Source organism: Furipterus horrens, unplaced genomic scaffold (genome assembly GCF_987537825.1).
Source record: "Furipterus horrens unplaced genomic scaffold, mFurHor1.1.pri manual_scaffold_4, whole genome shotgun sequence".
Taxonomy (NCBI): domain Eukaryota; kingdom Metazoa; phylum Chordata; class Mammalia; order Chiroptera; family Furipteridae; genus Furipterus; species Furipterus horrens.
This window is the reverse complement of record NW_028327174.1, coordinates 187372920-187392923: the sequence shown is the minus strand read 5'-3', so window position 1 is coordinate 187392923 and position 20004 is coordinate 187372920. Positions and strand designations below refer to the sequence as shown.

General features: G+C 49.2%; 1 protein-coding gene across 7 annotated transcripts in view; it reads right to left on the bottom strand.

Moving 5' to 3' along the window:
* RGS3 (regulator of G protein signaling 3) overlaps positions 1 to 20004 on the bottom strand; it is a 111752-nt gene that overhangs the window by 29649 nt on the left and 62099 nt on the right. For 2 of the 7 annotated variants that reach the window (XM_090274606.1, XM_090274607.1), the window contains one exon: positions 15065 to 18196. The exons of 3 other annotated variants lie outside the window; for them this stretch is intronic. In XM_090274606.1, coding sequence (XP_090130732.1) covers positions 18089 to 18196 — 108 coding nt within the window. In that variant the 3' untranslated portion in view covers positions 15065 to 18088. Of the gene's footprint in view, positions 1 to 1002; positions 1171 to 1220; positions 1284 to 15064; positions 18197 to 20004 lie in introns of those variants that run through there. 2 more of the 7 variants (XM_090274602.1, XM_090274600.1) reach the window with 2 other exon arrangements.

Below are 20004 nucleotides of genomic sequence, written 5' to 3'. Positions count from 1 at the left end.
GGATCCCGCAGGCATTGGTGGGGCAGGCACTGCAGCTCCTTCCTTCTAGGAGATATATGCACTCCAGCCATCTCAAGAGGGGAAACAGATAGTTCCTGGCCACAGCCTCAGGGCAGCAGAAAGAACATGGAGAGTTTTTGGTGCATGGCCTGGTGGCCCTGTCCTGAGCTAGGCATCTCAAGTCAGGAGTGCCAGATTCACAGCTGAATTACATAGCTCAGGGTGGGGTAATGGCCCCCACATATCCTGTCCTCATTACGGCCTGCTGCGTGAACTTGGACATGGCCCCTCCGCAGGTTCTTCCTCAGCCCTCAGGTCCCAGGGCACAAGGGCTCTTCCTGGAAACCTCAGGACAAGAGCAGAGATGTGGGGCCTTCAAGCTGAGAAAAGAATTGGCCTCTGCCCACTCACAGTGGCTAGCTCTACCACTACCCCCTTCCTTACGGGTCTCAGCTGGAGCCAAGAGAGCAGGTGCGGGACCTTTCCCAAGGGGCTCAGGAGACAGAGCATCCCTGCTATGCTTCCAGTAGACATTTCAGTAGACGTCTCAGGGATCAGAGGCAACCCCCAGGGACCAGCCCCTGAGACCACCTGCTTCGCTGACATGTGACCTGGTGCCTGGTGTGCAGTCAGCATCCCGGACATAATCACCAACACCGCTAGCTGAGCATTCCCTCCCCAGGCAGCGTCCCAACTTCTGGTCACCAAACATTCCTTTCTCCCAGAAAGAAAAGCTGACGGAGCAGCCCAAAAGTGGAGAGCAACACACAGAGGAGGCATGACCCTACAGGGCAACCCCCCACCCCAAAACACACACACACACACACACACACAGAGCTATCTCAGACCCGAACACACACGGTTTGGCTGCAACATACCCATCAATGGCTGCCCTGGGGAAGAAACAATAGAAACGGGGGCACAGGGTGACTTGGACAAGATCCCCCCATCCTGCCCACCACACACAAACACGCACACACACCCTGTCACCCAGGCACCTACCCAGCACACTCCGGCAGGGACCCAGGCGACTCGCGGCTGCCGCTGCTGCCAGCCCGCCCACCCACCCAGGTCTCCGCCCGGCTCCTCCTGCAGGCGGACGGGCGGGCGGGCAGCCGGCGGGCAGCGTGTCAGTGGCAGCTCCTGGCGGCCGGCCGTGTCAAGCTGCTGCCTTCCCAGACAGAGCTCCTTTGTGTCAGCAGAGCTATTTATGGACTTACCCAAGTTCCCCAGGGGAGCGATACCTGCTGGGAAAAGCAGAACCCAATGACCAGGTTCCACCTCCCACATCTAGGTAGCATTTTCAAAGCCCTTGCACCACTCGGCCCTCCTCCTCCTCCTCCTCCTCCTCCTCCTCCTTCTCCTCCTCCTTCTCGCCCTCCTCCTCCTCCTCCTCCTCCTCCAGAGCCCTTTCCAAACACACCCTGTCCAGCCGGCTGCCACCACTCTGGAGAGAGGCTGGATCACTTTCTTCCATCAGATAGAAAACTCTGCGATTTCCCAAGCCACTTGCATCCAAGGAATCTGGGATGTCTCAAGGAAGAGTCCTCTGCCAGCCCTTCCGTCCACCTGTGAGGGACCCAGCTAGCTCCTGGGTTACCCATTCACACTTGCAAGCCCTGGCTCCTCTACCGTCTGTTTCCAGGGCCCGGACTGGCCCCTGAAGTGCCACTAGGAAGGGGGAGGCATCCATCCCTCGCAGTGGCACCCCTGGTACTAGGATCCGGAGCTGGCTGCACCCCACACACATCCTGAGGGCTTCCCTGCGGAGGCAGCACAAAACCACTGGCCACGGCTCTGGCAGGACTCGCAGAGCCAATCACAGAGGCTTCCCTGTCACACCCCCAGCCCCAGGCTGCTCTCAGCCCAGTGGGCAGCTACAGTTCAACCCAGGGCCCTGCAGCCAACACAGGCTGACTCTGAGAATGCCACCCCAGAGTGGGAAAGTGGCTGCTTCCGTCCCCTCCTCCCAAACCCCAGCAGCACCATCCAGTGCAGCAGGACACACATGTCCTGCTGTGTACCACACTCTGGGGAATCAGAGATGGACAGAGAGCTTGGCGCTTCCTCCCCTCAATCTGATGGTACATTACCGCAGCTCAAGAGCGAGGGCCATGAGTAAAGAGAACATCCCTAAGAGAGGGACCATGGGGGAGCAGAGGAAAGAGCACAGGACTGGGAGGCAAGGGTTCCCAATTCTAGTTCTGGCTGCAGTACTGAGCAAGCCCCTGCCCACCTCCGACCCTTGGTTTCCTCAGCTGTAAATTGGGGCTGGCAGCCCTTAACCTGCCCACCTGTGGGATGAATAGAGGATTCAATGATCACGTGCCAGACACCATTCTGAGAGCTCCGCCTTCATTAATTTATTGAATTAGTCACCACCGGTGCCTTGTCAGGCAGAGACCATTATTATCCTCTGAAGAACCCAAGGCACAGAGTTGCAGAGGAAGTTGCCCGTGGTCACTCAGTCAGTCCAACTGCAAGGGGCCCACTCCTAGCCACTGTGCAGCCCCACCACTGCAGGAAGCTGCTTTGCCAGTACAAAGCTCTTTGGTGCTGCGGCTGTGGCCATGGCAATTGATTGCCTGATGTCAACAAACACACCCTGGGCTGTGCCTGGGGCCCAGATTGGGGGGTGCCCATCCCATAGTCAGCTCCAACTGGAACATGCTTACTACCAGAGTGACAGGCACCCTAGGATGTCGGCACAGAAAAAGGGGGTGGGAGGAGCCCCATCCTCCTTTCCTTTCGAGCCCCATCCCACCTGGGCCACCCTGGGCTGAAGCGCTGTCCTTTTGCCGCTTACTCCCCCTAACTTAGTCCTAAGCCTCTGATTATCTATCTCTGCCTGTCTCCTGGCCCCTCTCTGCCTGACTCTCTATTCCTGTCTCTCTCCCACATACAGGCACACGCGTGTGTGCTGGTATAAGAAAACATCCTGAAGCAGCCCTCAACAAATTGGGCACTTACAAACTCCAATCAACACTTATTCTTGTCCCTGGGCTAAGGCAGAGCTAAGGCAGTCCTTGAAGGACGCTTCCAGGTTGGAAGGCCATCATCCTGAAGGTTCCTGGGAAGCAGGACCCACTCTTGTCCTGGGAAACGAAGGAACTGAGTCTCAGGAGATGACCAATTCCAATAGGACTGACCAGTTTCCAGTGGGGCTGACTGGTTCCCAGGATGAAGTTTGTGGTGCTTGGGATAAGATTTCTTAGGCTGCAGGAACTGAATATAGGGTTCCTTGACATGTGAGGAGCCTTGAACCTCAGCTCAGTCTTTACCTTCTTTCAATCAACAAACAGTTCAGAGCCCCAACTCTGAGCCAGGCTCTGTGCTAGGCCCATGGGACGGGACCCTGCGCTCACAAAGCTGACAGTCCAGTGAGGGAGATGGATGTCAGCCACATCATCAGACTACTGAGTCCATGAATGAACACTGTGCCCTGCAGGCAGAGCAGCTCTGCCTGCCCAGGGCACTGGGTCCGGGACAGATCCAGAATTCGTTCATCAATGCTCTGGACCGCAAGGGTAATCAGGGAAGGGCATTAACAGTCAGTGCCTCGAGGCCCAGGCATCGGCCAGGCCAGACTAGGAGAGCCTCTAGTGTCTGGGAAAGCCAGGGCAGCCCCTGCCCTCCACCCCCCCCAAAGTGCCAGGCATAAATCAGAGGGACAGGGGGGCCCTCCCTGTGCACAGCCTGGGCTAGGATGGGGGACTCACTGACAACCAGGCTCTCTAAGCTGGAGGGCCCTTGGAGATCTTTCACTCCTATTCCCCATTTACAGCCAGTGAAACTGAGGCCCAGGGAGGGAAGGTCACTTCACCAAGGAAATGGAGCAATCGAGTGGCAGGGCTGGGGCCAGGGATTGCAAACATCCCATCCAGTGCTCCTCCAATTGCACCCCAGTGCTTCCCCCATTGCACCCCAGTGCTTCCCAGACCTACCTAAATGATGCAGCTGTTCATATAGGGGGAATTGGGGTCTGGGGAGCAGCAAGATCTAGGTGGTCCATAGGCCACAGAGATTGGCGCCTGGGCACTCAGGGCCTGGGCCCCATTTATTGATCTACATATTTTATTTACCAAACACTTATTTGATACTTACTATGTGTCAGCACTGTTCAAAGCACTCTCTGCTTATTGACTCATTAAATCTTCATAATCCTATTAGATACAATGTCTAATGACCCCATTTTATAGATGGGTAAGTAGCACAGAGAGATTTGGAAACCCGTTCAAGGTCACACACTGGTAAATGCATGGCTACAGATCAAGTCTAGTCCACTTTCCACTGTGCCCTGCACTACAGCTTAGGGCACCCATGGAACAGATGAGCCCCCAGCCACACTCAGCAGCTGGCTGGCTAGACACCCCAGCCGCACAGGCAAACTTCCCACTGTTCAGGCAAGCTGGCAGCAGCTTCCAGAGCCGGCCCAGGCAGGGTCACCGGGGAGCCAGTGTGTGTACACCTCCCGTTTGGGTGGGACGGAGCAGCACTCCCAGGCAGAGCCCAAGGCTCCCGGGAGGCCCTAGGGAAACGTGGCAGCAGCAACAGGATGCAACCCATCCCCCCTAGACAGACTGCTCTCTGCAGCCTCCGCCAAAGCAAGGTTTCACCATCTCCGCCTGCTGCCTCCACTGCGTTAAACCTGGCACATCCAGGCTTGTGTTCCCAAGAACCCATCGGAAGCCCTGTACAGACAGAAACCCACCCGCCTGTCCCCTGCAGACTCTACCTGGGGGAGGCCCAGCCTGGGAATGCCCTCCTCAGAGAAAGGAGGGTACCTGCCAAAGGCCTTAATGAGCTTCCCCATCCTGGCTTCTGATCCAAAGTCCAATAGGAATTTGTTCCAGGGTGGGGAGGTAGGTGATGCCCCTATGACAGAAACTGGGCACAAGCAAGGGAGAGGTGTGGTCCCAGGAATTCCAGAGTGTGTGACAGGCTAAGACCAAGCCCCACCCCCACCAGCAGCTCCTTAGTCTTTCATTACCCCTGGACAATGAAAGGGCCAGGCCTGGGCTTGGGTGTCTAGGGTCATGGAAGCCTGAACTGGGACGCTGTGCCACTGCTCAATCTGGTACAGAAGAGGGTGACGACCCTGGGCTGCCCCGTGAAGCTGTGGAATTACCTGGATATGCCCGCTGGGCCCAAGCTTTGAACCTGCTAACCCACTTAGGAAGTTCTGTCTGTTACTCATTGGGTCTCACAAAGGGTCAAGTGCTTAATAAATAAGAGTATCAGTGTTTGGTTGTCATTATCTGTAAAAGGACAGGATTTACCTAGAGGAGGTCAATGTAAAGAACAAAGTTGGTGCCTGGCATGTACTAACAGGTGATAACCATGAACATTTACTGAGCAACAGGCTACCATCATGATTCCCATCTTACAGACGGGGAGATGAAGGTTCAGAAACGTTACATGGCAAAAGTCATGGCAAACAGGCAGTACAGCTCCAACACCTGTGTTCTTAAGCCGTATGCTCTGCTCGCAACTCATGTTTCCGAAATGTCTTTCCCTTTGCCACCTGCTTCTTCTTCGGCAACTTCAGGCTGCCAGGACAATTCCCAGTCTGCTCATGGGAACTGCATCTTCCAGCTATAGCAAGAAGAAGCCCATGTGCAGTGAAAGCCAGGAGACCAAATGTGCCCCCTGGAGAGCTGGCCCTGAGAACTATCACTGGCTAGATTCTTCCTCCAGCCTGAGCACATATTACAGTCCCCTTAGCAGTCTCAGCCTGACCTTGGGAGGCTGCAGTGGCACAGGATGGCCAAGACCCATGACCATCTCCCTTCCTGGCTCCAGTCCAAACAGCCATATGCTGGCCTGAGATTTCAGGCTTTTGGGACCAATCCTCAACCCACTGTGCTTGCCAGCTCCAGGCACAGGCTGCGTCCTGACCACCCAAGTCCCCAGGAACTGTTTAGCACAGAGCAACTGACTCAGATATGCAGAGGCCAGCCCTGTGACCTTGGCTGCTAGATGTGGTTCATCCACACTCCCCCAAGGCCACCTCCTTCTTGGACTGCTGGGCCCATGCTCAGGCCACCAAATCAGAAGCCATAACCCAGGTACTTCTGACAGAATTACTGTCACCACTAAGGGAGTGAGCCAACACATAAGCAGGCAGAATCAAGAGATGGAGTGGGTGAGGCCAGGTCTTGGCGATATTGTTCAAGGTTCTGAATCATCAATTCCATTTTCTGGCTGAAGCTAACTTGAGTTGGGCTCTTGTCACTTACACCTGGAAGATTTCTGACTGATGCATACTGTATTGCCAGTACTTAGCAGTGTCTGATATACAATAGGCACTCTGAAGTTATTTGTTCACTCAGTCATTCAACAAACATTCCGCAGTGAGGAGGTGCCAGGTTTGCTCTTTAGGGAGAATCATCTTGGCTGCTGTTTACAGAGGTGACTTAAGGGCCAGAAGGGAGAGGAAGATCTGCAAGAAGACATGCTGCAATCCCAGGCACAGAGCCTGAAGCAGGTGGCTGAGCAGAGGGAAGGGGAGGGAGGGGAAGATTCACAACTCTAAACTCACTGGGAAAACTTTGCTAATCCTTTCTTCTCTTTGGTCTAGTGTCCCAAGCTGTTTTGCTTCCACATTCTAGCACCCCCATGTTTTCTCCCACTGGGTTGTGTCTGAGGGTTGGATCTGATAAGCAAGGAGTATAATGTAGTAGCTAAGAACACGGGTTCTGGAGTCGGACGCCTGGGTTTGGATCACGGCCTACACCTCCTAGCTATAAGACCTTCTATAATCTACTTAACTTCTCTGCTCCTTTGTTTCTTCATCTATAAAACAATAATAGTGTTGGGCAGGTTACATATTATAGCAGACAGAAAAAAAAGCATTTGATAAATATTAAGTACCATTAGATACCAGATGATGAAGTATATTAGAGACTGAGAAGCAATGAAACTAGAGACTTGTATTCACTTCACTACTGATAACACAATTAAGAAGTTAAATTCAATTTACATAGCTGGTTCTTAAAACATAATAGAACTAACAGTAACAATCAGAAACTGAAATTCTAGATGATTTCAACAATCCTGAGGAGGCATGAGGAAAAGCAAAGAGGACTATGGGCCAGTCCATACTCTCATTCTGGGTAGTCAGAGGTGAGGACAAACTATTCTAGATCTGGTGTCACTCTTGATATTGAAATGCATTTGTGAAAAAGTAAGGGTAAAACCACTGGCAGACCAGAATTAGGATACATAACTTCAGAGGAAGTTTTGCAGAGGAATGGGGACAGGCCTTAGGATGCTGACTACTATTAAAACATATTGTGAAGCTGCAGTAATTAAGTCTCAACCTGATGTAGAATTAGACAGATTAACGAGGGAGCCAAGAGCATTCAAAACCCACCCACCCTTGTGTGGAAATGTGGTTTATAAGTGAGAAAAGGAGAAACAATTCAAAACATAGGCTTGGAAAAATGAATTAACCATTTAAAAAAATTAATGAGAGTTCCGTCTGATGCCAAGCACTAAATTAACCACAGATATGTTGAAAATATGAATGTACTTGAATAAAATATAGAGGACTATTCATTATAATCTTAGAGTGTGAGAAGCCTTAGAAAGTATTGCCCTCTACCCACCCCCCAAAAAGATTCGATTATGAAAAGATTTGATTACAAAAGAATGTTAATTTCTGAATGATAAAAGATACTATAAATAAAGTTAAAAGACAAATGACAATCTGAAAAAATATCTGTAATCTGTATAATAAGTAAATGATTAATATTCTAACCACATAAAGGGATATTACAAATAAGGCAAAAGCTCCAGTACACACTGATAAGCCAAAGAAGAAGAAATATAAATGACTAACAAATGGAAAGAGAAGCTCAACTTCACTAATAACCAAAATGGCAAATTAAAATGAAATATATTTCTTCGCTTCTCACACCAGCAAAGAACGAGTGGGGGTGTAACACCCAATGCTCGGTGTGTGCAGGGGAAGAGGCACTCTCATCCACGAGCAAGAGGGATGCAAATTGTACCTGAGCTCTGTGGGCGTAGAGATTGCCTCCTTCCCCCTCTTGCCCTGGAGGCCCCTACACACATGTGCACACATGCATACATGCATATGCACGCAGTAGGTGAGCACACCCAGTAGGTTAACCTCTCTCTTCCTTTGTTGTCTCATCTGTAAAACGGGGAGAATAGAAATAGTGTTGGGCAGGTGACATGTTTAAACAGAAGGAACATATTTGCAGAGCGCTTCGGTAGTGTGTGTCATGCTCTGTCCTACAGAAAAATGGAGTAAGACATAATGTACAAGACATTGTTAGCATGTTTATTGCAGCATTGTTTGCAATATCAAGACACTGCAAACACCTGATTACACATCAACAGGGAGTAGTTAAATAAATTATGGGCCATTGGCTACTAAAAACAAAGAGAGAACATTAGGCACAGATGTAAAAGTTATATGATATACTGAGCTTTTAAAAAAATGAGTGACAGAAACTTTGGTATGAAAAAACACAGTATATGGGATAATATTTAGGGAGAGCACAGCAAACTTACAGCAGACAGTGAGAATGGGGATTTTCTTTATTTATTTTATTCAGTTCGGTTATGTTTCAAATTTTATACAAATTTTGTACAAGTATATTATCAAAGAACCTTATATAAGATTAGCCCTGGCCAGGTGGCTAGGTTGGTTGAAGCATCATCCCATGCACTAAAAGGTTTCAGGTTTGATCTCCGCTCGGGACGTGTATGGGAGGCAACTTATCGATGTTTCTCTCTCTTCCTCTCTCTCCCTCCCTCCCTTGATAAAGTTAATAAACATATCCTCAGGTAAGGATTTTCACAAAAAGAACATACATAATGCTAAATAAATAAATAATTTTATTTGTAAATAGATTAAATTTTTTTAATTTCCTCAAATAAGTGTAACCAAAAAAAACGTGCAAGATCTATATGAAAACTTTTTTTTTCAAAACTTTACTGGGGAAATCTTAAAAGAAGATGTAAATAAATGAGGAGATATAATCCTACTCTTGGATGGAAAAAGAGTACTATATAGACCTTACTACTACCCTTTCTGATGTATATTTTTAATATAAGTATAATCAAAATCTCAATGAGATGTTTGGGAGGGCAGGGAGGAGGTAGAGACTGGATAAAACTATACTAAATTTCACTTAAAAGGATAAAATTTGAAGAGTAAGGAGAGGGTACTTATGCTAACATAATGTAAAAATATTGAAACAAACAACTGAGAAAAATGAAAAGTATTCTACCTTATACTATACACCAAAGTTAACTCCAAGTAGACTAAAATGTTAAAATTTGAAAAATAAAACCATAAAGTTCAAGGGAGGGACAATGACTATTATATAATACTGGGGTGACTAACAACATCAAAGGGAAAAATATCTTTTTAAATTTATTGATATGATAGTAGTCACCGGAAAATGCAATTCACAACCACAGTGAGATACTACATCACACCTACAGTATGGCCATAATTTAAGAAATGGGAAAATAATAAGTGCTAGAGAGGATGTGGGAAATCGGTATCCTCATACACTGATTATGGGAATGTAAAATCATGCAGCCACTTTCGAAAACAGTCTAGCAGTTCCTCAGAAAGGGAAACAAAGAGTTATCATTTGACCCAACAATTCCACTCTTAGGTATATATCCATGAAATGACAACATAAGTCCACATTAAGTCTTTCACACAAACGTTTATAGCAGCATTGTTCATAGTAGCCAAGAGGTGGAAACAACCCAAATGTTCATCAGCACATAATTGGATAAACACAGTGTGGTAGAGCCACACAACGGAATACTATTTGGCCATGAAAAGGAATGGCACACGCTACAACATGAATGAACCTTGAAAATGTTATGTGAACTGAAAGAAGCCAGTCACAAAAGACCAAATACTATGATTTTATTTATGTAAAATGTCCAAATCTATCGAGACAGAAATGGATTAGCAGTTGCTTATGGCTGGAGGAGATGAGAGAATTGATGGGTGATAGCTAAAGGGTAGGGTTTCTTTTGGAGATAATAAAAATATTGTAAAATTGATTGTGGGAATGGCCGCACAAGTCTGTAAATATACTAAAAAAACCACTAAATTGTATACTTTTAGGAGATGAATTGTATAACATGTGAATAATATCTCAATAAAGCTACTACCGAAACAATTCATAATTATGACTACCTATAAATCAGAAACAATTGTAATTTTTTTAATGATAAAAAAATAAAAGGCTAATACAAACATCCTTATTATAGAAAGAGCTCCTGTGACTTAAGGGTTAAAAAATAACCCAATAAACAATGAACAACAACAAAAAAAACCTGAGCAAGCTACTCACAAAAGAGGCAACGTAAGTGAGGAAAGCATATATAGTAAATAAATATTCAACATTTCTAGTAATACAAGAAATGAGCCTGCTGAAACCATGTAACGATGCACAGTGTTGGTGAGGGCGAGGGGAAATGGGCATTCTCCTGCCCAGTGTCTCAGTCTGCTCAGGACTAAGGAGTTTCCCAGGAGGCAGACTTTCTGTGCTCAAAAGGGAAAATTTGGGGCAAAGCAGGATGAATCGGTCGATGTCGATTCAAAGTACGGATTATATAGTGTGGCCGTTCCGGAGGGTCATTTGGAAACAGGTATCAGGAACGTCAGTTACAAATACGCATCCTTTGACATGGAAATCCTACTACCAGAAATTAACTCTAACAAAATGTTCATTCATTCAACAAATATTTGTGGAGGGTCAATCAGACTCACTGGATGCTGGAGATACCATGATATACCTACAAGGATTTTTTAATATCAAGTTTTTGTAACAATGAAAAATTGGAAACAACCTAAATGTTAAACTTCTGAAGATTATTTAAGTAAAGCCTGTTTCATCTACACAATGAAACACTCTGCAGGCACTAAAAATGATGTTGCAGAAGAACATTTATTGACATGGCAACACTACAGTGTTAAATGGGGAAAAAGCAAGTTAGACAACTGTGTGCACTAGTAACCCCAATTTGCAAAGAAGATATATGTATGTATAAACAATTGCCTGACAGGATGTACACCAAAATCTTAACAGTGGTCATCTCTGGGTGTTGGGATTAGGGTGAACTTCACTTCCTTCTCTTGGTTCATCTGTATTAAATGTTTTTGTCATGATAAATGTGGGTCATTTTGCAAAAACACAACAAAAAAAATGTTAACTGCATTAAAAACAAACACCTGCCATGCCCCCCATGGGTGGAGGTCTCAAGGAAGATGGAGTGATGACAGCTACCTTTACTGAGTACCTTCTACATGCCAGGCAGATTGCATAGACCATCCGCTTAATCCTCACAAGAACCCAGGGAGATAGGTGTCCTCGTCTCATTTCACAGATGCTAGGTGATCCACCAGTAATCCCACAGCTAATGAGAGGCACAGCTGGGATTAGAACTCTTGCCTGCCTGCCCTAAACCCAGGTCCCTGCCTTGACCTTAGCTGCCTCTGCTTGTTCCTGCGGCAGGGCAGAATAAAGGTCCCAGGACACTAGACCCTCTGTCCTGCAGACCAGTTCTATGCCAGCCCTTGTCCTGCCTCCCTGCAGGCAGTCCAGGGGGCGACAGAAGGACAGATCAGCAAGGATGGGAACACCAGCAAAGGGAAGGTGTGGCGCTGAACGGACAGCTGGCCAAGGTCAGGGCTCAGAGCAGACTAGAGGGGGACTCTCGCCTGCTGGGCGACTCTCAGGAAGCCCGACCACATGACCACATCCGGCCCCAGGAATTCCCAGGCCCTGCGCTTGCCCAGAGACAGTGAGAGAAAACCTCACAGCCTGCAGCCACCCTGCTGAAACAGCAGGAGGAAGACAGCCTGCCATCTGGGACCTTCCTTCTCCCTAGGCCTGGTGGCTGCTGGCCAGTCCTTTCCCCTCTCCCAGCCTCCAGGGCCCCCTCTTCTGCATGAGAAGGGGATGTGAGGGAGCATGGCCCCAGGACCCTCCCAGATCTAAACTCTCTGAATCTATGGCACTTCCTCACAAAGGGTCTGGCAGGAAGAGGAAGGGGGTGAGGTCCCACCCAGCTCCTGAAGGAGACCCCTCCTCTTCCTCTCAGCTCCATTCCCACTGCTATTTTTAGAACAGACCACAGGGAGCGTCTCCACTAGTCCTGCCATGCTGACCTCCAGGTGAAACATAGCAGCCTCATTCATTCCCCATCCTTAGACAAGTCAGCTGACTAGACAGCCTCCCCCCACGCCTTTAGCTGGGCCACTTCTCACTATTGCCATTACAGCCCAAAGTGGTGGCTTACTTTTCCTGACAAACATCTAAGTGAGATGATGACAGTATTTAAGACAATCCATGTCCCGTCGCCCTTCTCAAACTGGCAAACTTCGAAAGTCACTAAAGAGCAGCATTGGCCTAAAAGGTAGGGGGTTGGGTCCTGGTTCCATCTCTAGCACCAACCATGTGCCCTTGACCAAGTTCTTGCCTCTTTTGATCTTAGTTTCTACAAATCAGCTTGTTAATCAATTTATCGCAGTGTGTGTGTGGGGGGGGTAGCTTTTTGGCTTCACATTCAAAGATTCTATGGTCCTATCAAATTTGTAAACACTTACAAAATAAATATTGTACTATATTCCTCAATTTAGGGTTTGTGTTGACAAGAGGCAAAGTAATTTACCCAAAGTCACACAGTGAGATACTAGAAAATTTAGGATTTGAACCCAGATCTTCAGAACCCTACTCTAATTTTCTCTGAGGGCAAGGGGCTCAGTGAGAGGGGAAGAGAACCACAGGAGTAGTTCTGATCAGGTATCTTTTCCCTCAGAGGATGTACACAAGTCAGCACGGGATGTGATGGAATCCATGACCCTGAAGTGAACCTGGCCAGGTTGCTTAATAAACCAAGCAGGGATCCAGGTTCTGGTCTTGCAAAGCTGAGGTGCAATAGGTAAAGCTCAAAGCCAAGACAGTCAAGAGGCCTAAGTTCTAGTGCTAGCTCTGCCACTAAATTGTCCCATGACCCTGGCCAGGTCACTTCCTGTTTGTGAGCCTCAGTTTCCTTATCTAGAGTCCAGAACATGAGAGGTCTGAACCATGTAACCCAATTCAATGCTACGACATCTCCTAAGGACCAGGAAATAATAAAAATAAATAAGATATGGCCTCCACTGGCTTCCAAGGAGCCCACAGCCTCGCAGGTAAGACACATCAGGCTACAACACTGTACTAAGGATGAACAAAATACTATGGAAATGCAGAGGGGGAAGCCATGACTTCCAATGCAAGCCTGAGAAAGGTGTCTCAAGGACGGGCCACGCCTTGAAGTTTGGGGATTGCATCAGCAGAGATGACAGAGGAAGGCAGGCAGGATCAGACAGAAGAAACAGCCTACACATGACCGTGCATGGGGAACTCGGAGAAGGGGAAGCAGCCCCGAGTGGCCAGGGTGTGAGCGCAAAGCAGGAGTGTGGGGCCACCAGGGAGAGCCTGGAGAGCCAGGCTGAGACCTGAGCTTGATTCTGAAGACTATAGCCTCCCACACTGGTCTTGAAGCAAGACTGTGACTGCTCAGTGCCCCGCCCCCCCCCCCCCCCCATTCCAACCTGGATGGTCCATGATTGCTGGAAAGCAATAGAACAGAGCGATCAGAAGCAGCTGGGCCATCCAAGTTCTAACCCCAGACGTCCACTAGCTGTGTGACCTTGGGCAAGTTTCTTAACTTCTCTAAGACATGGTTTTCATCTATCAACTGGGTATAATGAGAGTAAAGGAGTAACAGGGATAATGAACCCCGTGAGGTTGAAATGAGGAATGAAGAGACAATGTAGGTCGAAAGCGTGGCATTGTGCCAGACTCACCTAGTGTTATTACTCTACCCTTGAACCAAAGACCTGGGAATCATTTGGAGGATGGTGGCCCTATTCAGAAAAAGGCTTGAGGGAAGATAAGGTCAAGACAGGATAGATAAGGTTGTGCTGTCTTTGTTAAGAGCTAAAAAAAGAATAGCAAGGCAGCTGAGTCCAAGGGCAAGATGCCGAAGAAGGCAGTCTATCCACAGACAGGCAGTAAGGAGGTGGGAGGGGAACTGCAGAGACTGGAAAACAGCTGCACATGTTAGGGGAGAGTCTGCTTATTTGGAGGGGATATCTGTAATCCAGTCCAGTTGATTCCCAGTTATTAAGAGTTAAATTTGAAACCAGTCAAGTAGCAAAATCTGGGCCCAGAACCTGGAACAGTCTCTCCCGCCTGCGTCAGGGCTTGGGTCAAAGGCCTCCTTCCAGACTCAGGCTCAGCATACCTGGCCTGAACCCGAAGCCATCTCTTTTTCTGCTTTTGGCCAACATCCCACTGCTGCCGGATACCCCAAGGCTGTGTCTGCTGGTCCTCTTGAATGCCAGGCTCAAAAGGGCAAGGGAGTGGCCCGACAGTCCCAGTGCCAACCCTGACCCCACCCCGAGTCTGTCTAAGGAGCTCCACCTTCTTTCACATCAGACTTTTCAAGTCTTGTGTGAAGCTATTGATCCTTTCAGCCTGGACCACTCCTCAGGAATATGAACTCAGGAAGTTCATTCTCCACTGTGTGGAGAATATTGCCTCTCACTTATTTGTCCTAAAGCATCCGGTCTAGAGCTTAAAAGGCCACAACTTCTACATGCAGGGTAGGCTCCTCCTGCCTCTTCCTGGAGGAGATGACTGATTTCTCTCACTTTCATCCCTAAAAGGCAAGTCTTTGCATTGGAAAGAGCAATGATTAGTTTCAAAGGCCTTGGCTTAACAGCTAGAGCTCAGCCCCTTACCAGCTGTGTGACCTTGCATACACCGTGTCCTGTTTCCCAGTTCTAGTCACTTTCATCCATAAAGCCAGGCTGCTGGGAGGCCTAGGGGAGATAATGCCTGGGGACCCCAGCTGGCCTCTCCAAAGCCCATGCTCTCACTGTGGGGAGCCCTCCCACGCTGTGAAACTGTCCGCACCCTCACTTTACAGAACCTTCTTAATAACGTGTGTGTAAGAAATGAAGACTTTGGTGGCAAAAGTTATAAACAAAATTAAAGAATTAAAATACTGGACAAACATAAATAAATGTCGTCATTATTTCCAAAAGGTTCCGATTCCCAAAGGGTCCAAAGACCCAGGGCCAGCGGAGCCCCATGCGTAACTATGCACAGGAGAGATCAAGAGTTTCAAAGGACCCAGAGCCTGAGACACGAGAAAATGTGAGAATGAGATCGGGGGGCGTACAGGGGAAACTAAAAGGATCACTTTGTATTCAAATCACACAGATGGCCTTTCCAACAATACACGCTTGTGCTCGCATCCTCCCAGCTCGTCGGCCCTGAGACGCCAAGCCGAGGCAACTGGCCCGTCAGGAAAGAGACCATTGTGTGTGCTTCTCCGTGTGATTTATGTGGAGGGAGGGGCTCGACAGTGCTTCCCGTGATTATGACTCTTAAATGCAATTTTGATTGCTTGTTCACTTTCCTGGACGGCTGGGGTGGACGAGGGTAACTGAAGAGTGGCAGCCACTGGTCAGATTTCATTGTCTCAAGCCCGTGGAGCCAAATTAATTGTGTCATTGATTTGAGAGGCAGAGCAGCAATAGCACTTGGGCTCACCACAGTCACTGGTACTTCAGAAGCCAACGTCTGTGTCCCCGGCCACTGGTGGGGCCGAGGACCCTGACCTGAGCATCTGCCCAACTTGCTGGGTCAAACTGGGGAAAAAGTCCTGTCCCCAGGGCCAGGTGCCACCTTCGATTCTCCATTTCCCTATGCCCAGAACTCCTATCCTCTGCACCTGTCTGGTGGACAGAGGTAGGTCACGAGGTCCCAGAGAGACACGCTTGCTGTCTTCCCAGACAGGCGATCCTCCTTAATGTCATTTTGCAAGTGAATCAAATGAAATCAAAGAGCAGCTGCAATGCTGTCTGTGCAGACCCAGCTGCCCAGCTTCTCAGAATTAGCCCTGCGGCTGAGTCCTGGCTGACAGACACCGTGTATCACTTGTCCCACTTTAGGCCGAGTCTGTTCCCCACCCGGGCGGGGAACTGGTCTGGTCATGGGCAGATATATTCCATCCTCTGTTAGATCGCTGACGCCACATGCCTAATCTTTCCTAGACTGGAAGGAGGGTAAGTGAGAGGTAAGGAAAGAATTCTCTCCTGGGTCACCCTTCTTGGGGTTCAAGTGGCCATAGCAGTGAAGCAAATTCACCTGGGCACAAGACCCCTTTCCAAAGACACTCAGGAGGTCCTACAGGACACAACGCAGAGTGTCTAGGGCCTGGAGCTTCTCTGGCCTGAGCCACCTCTCTAGCCTCTCTGACCTCCTCCCATGCAGCGCTCCTGATCCTGCACACCCCCTCACACACAAGCTAGTCACTCACACCTGTGACCTTGGGCTTCCCTCACTCTGGGTAAGTACCCTTAGCAAAGGGTGTGAAAGCTGCCCAGCCTTGGGTTCCAGTGGGGGTTGCAGCAGGCAGGGAGCAGGCTGAGCTCTAATCCCTGTCCCCTTGGGAGGTCTTTCTTTAGCCTTGTGGCAGGACAGTCTCCTCTAGAGTGCTGAGCCACGCCTTGCCCTGGCCCTGACTTTAGGAGCTCTGTAGAAAGCAAACCAAATCAGTTTCCTAAGGGCTGAAACCAAATCAGTTTCCTAATCACTGTGTTCTAGCTTCCAATCAGACCATGCAGCATAGGACGGACAGGCAGCACAGGCCACCCCTGCTGAGGCTGGGGGCTGTGAATTTCCCCACCTTGGCCAGAAGAAGCACTCACAGCTCTCAAGTCCCAGAGACAGTCCCACAATTCAGCACTGGTCCCTACTCAGGCCTGGTCAGGAGGAGCCCTGGAAGGAAGGCCCCAATCTTCCCTTGCATTCACCAAGAGAGCAAGGCACAGAGAGGGGAGTGGGGAGGGTGAAGAAGCAGGGAATCCTCTCCAGCCATTCCAGAACCTCTGCCACATCCCCACCTCCGCAGGCACCACCCAGGACAGGCATCACCACCCTTCACCTGGAGGACTAAATGGACCCCCTAACTGATCTCCTCACAGCTAATTAGGCCCATCCTGAGACCAATCTTTTAGAAATATGCCTGAAACTCTGTGACTTCCTTTCTCAAAAGCCTTCACTGGCTTCTCATTGAATCTAGAATGTAATCAATAAGACACTAACCACCAGAACCCCGCGTGATCTGGCCACTACCCTCCTCACTAAGTTCTAGCCACACTGGCCAGGTCCTGTTCTTCCAGAACACCAAGCTCCCCGCCTCAGGTGCCGTCTGCAGGCTGTTCCACGTGCCTGGAACACTCTTTCCAAAGTCCCTGACTGGCTAAATCCTTTCTGGCCTGCAGATCCCGGCTTAAAAGTTATGATCTCCACCCCACCCCACCCCACACACAGCAATCTAAATAATGTTCACTCTTAAAGGAATCTGTTCTTTTCCTTCATGGATTATCATGGTTTGTAATCATGTGAGTGTGTGTGTGTGTGCGTGCGCATGTACATAAGTGTGTTGATGTTCATTTATTTAATGCAACTCCCCTACTAGGACTGAAATCTTGATAAGAACAGAGACCATGTCCAGCTTGTTCTCCACAGCATCCCCAGCTCCTAGCACAGAGCCTGGCATGAAGTTGACTCCTCCAGCTATCTGTTGAATGAAGGAATGAATGAGTGCAGACGAGTGACTGGGTGGAGATGTCTTCGGGCAGTGGAGGGTCATGGCATGATTCTCCACCAGGGCTGGCCTCTCCCAGCCTCTCCTGCTGCCCACAAGGCAGGCGCTAGAATCACCAGAAGCCCAGATGCTATTTCACCTCCTTCTTCCTTGTAGGGAATACGCTTTTGAGTCTTCTCCAGTTGGGACTCTCTGATGCCAGTCTGCACGTGCCCACAGGGCTTCTCACACCACTGCAGTCTTTCTGATCCAGTCCACACACACCCATGGGGCCGCTCCCTTCAGATGACCCTAGGCCCACCATCTTGGTCCTCAGTTTTGGGTCCAGTTGAGGTGAGGTTACTGTGTGGTAGGGGATGCCCAAGAAAGGGTTAAGTTGCCAGAAGCAGAGTCCCGCCCTTGGGTTTGTTCAGCCAATCAGAGTCTGTCCTGGTGAGGTAAAGCTTCTATCCTGGGTGGCATTGGTTGAGTTGGCCAGCCCCATCTCCTGCTGGAGAGAGCCATAAGGGTGGAGTTTCTGTGGAACCAGACAGAACTGGAATTAGCTTGCTGTCTACTCAGGCCTGGGCTGCCAGACTCCAGGACCTGCCCCTGCTCCTTTCTAAGGTGCTCAGACAGACTCTGGCATCTCCGGGGCCCTGTCTAGCTGCCTGGGAGAGATGACAAGGTGGCAAGCACTTCAGTATCACATCTGGGAAAAGTCTTACAGTCAAAGCAGACCCAGGAGGCCTCAGTTTCCCTGCCTGGGCCCTAGAATACAGCAGTTGGTACAAGAAGTGACATGGTGCAGTTGTCACGTGTGCTCAGAGCAGCAGCATTCCGCTTCAATAAACAAGGCCACTAGATGAATCTTCCTATATAGACATAATTTTAATAATAATAATAATTCACAGAGTTCTTCTTGTGTGCCACTTTGCTACGCATATGACATGAGTCTAATCCTCACAAGAACCCTCCTAATCCATGCACTGTACTGATGACAAAACTGAGGCTCAGAGTGGCTCAGTGCCTCGCCTGAGGTCACAGGTGGTAAGAGTTTATATCTCCCATATCACTTGCTACGTTATTTCTGAAGGATCTGTCGGCGCATCTGTCTCCACTGCTGGACTGTGATCTCCCAAGGAAAGAGTGTGACGGGCTCATCGTGCATGGCCACCATGGAGCCCAGGGCACACCCCGAGAACAGGGTAGTACGTGCTGCGCTGCACCCCTTCTCATCCCTGATGGCTCAGGCAGAAGCCCACTCTCCCCCGGGCCTTCCTGTTGCCCTGCCCAACGTTGTGCACATGGTGGGGCTCAGAGGAGCTTCACTGAGTGGACGACAAATGTGCAGCAAGACCCCACTGGACTGCTCTCAGGACCCATCAGGCACAGCCTTTAATGCTCCGATTGCTGCTCTGGTGCCCTTGTCACATCCGCCTAATTAAAGGAGAATTCTATAGGATAGGAATCAGGTTTCGCTCATCTCTGTGACCCCAGGGGACCTAAATTAGTGTCTGGCACAGAGCAGCCATTTATTATGCATATTTGCTTGAATGACCAAAGTAATATGTATCTGCCTGTCCCTACTAGCTAAGAACCTCAATGGCCACAGGTAAGACCACCTGTGATTTATTCTACATGAGATGCATCGCAGCATGCCCCATGCAGAGAGTTTAGTAAAACTTATCCCAGGCAGCAGAAGAAAGGTAGGTTCCCTGCAGCGACAGATAATGAAGCAAGAGAGGGGACAGATAATGAGGAAGAAGGCAGTTATGAGCAAAAGACAGAGGCTGGGAGAGCAGAGGGAGTGGGCCATTTATTTCTACAGGAGGATGGAGAGCAGGCAGGCCAGCCCCAAACAGCCTCCTCCCTACCATGGTCAGCTAAGAGTGAGCAAGAAAAATGTAGTGGGTTCCCCAGAGAAGGGACACAGTCCACCTTCTGCCTGCCTCATTGTGTTCACCCAGCCACAGCTGGGACCCCCACCCTGCAACCCACAGGCCACAAGTACCTCAAAGTCAGCCCAGCAAGCCTGTGCCTGCCCCTTCTCACCCCCAAGAGAGTAATAGACACGGCCCCTAAGACAGCAGATTTCACAGGCAGTCAAGTTATGCAGACATCTTGAGAACATAGTTGCCTGGAGACTGGATGACCCCAGGTTCCCAGCTCTCATGATAATTGCAAAGATTGAAGAGCTGGAAAGAGCCACCAGACCAATATACAGATGGAACCACTGAGGCCAGTGGGAAGCCGCTGCCAAAGGTCACACAGCAGGTAGTGGCACATCTGCCTCTCCATCCTTTTTTGACTCCATCTTGCTCCAGTTCCTCCCATCCTTCCCAA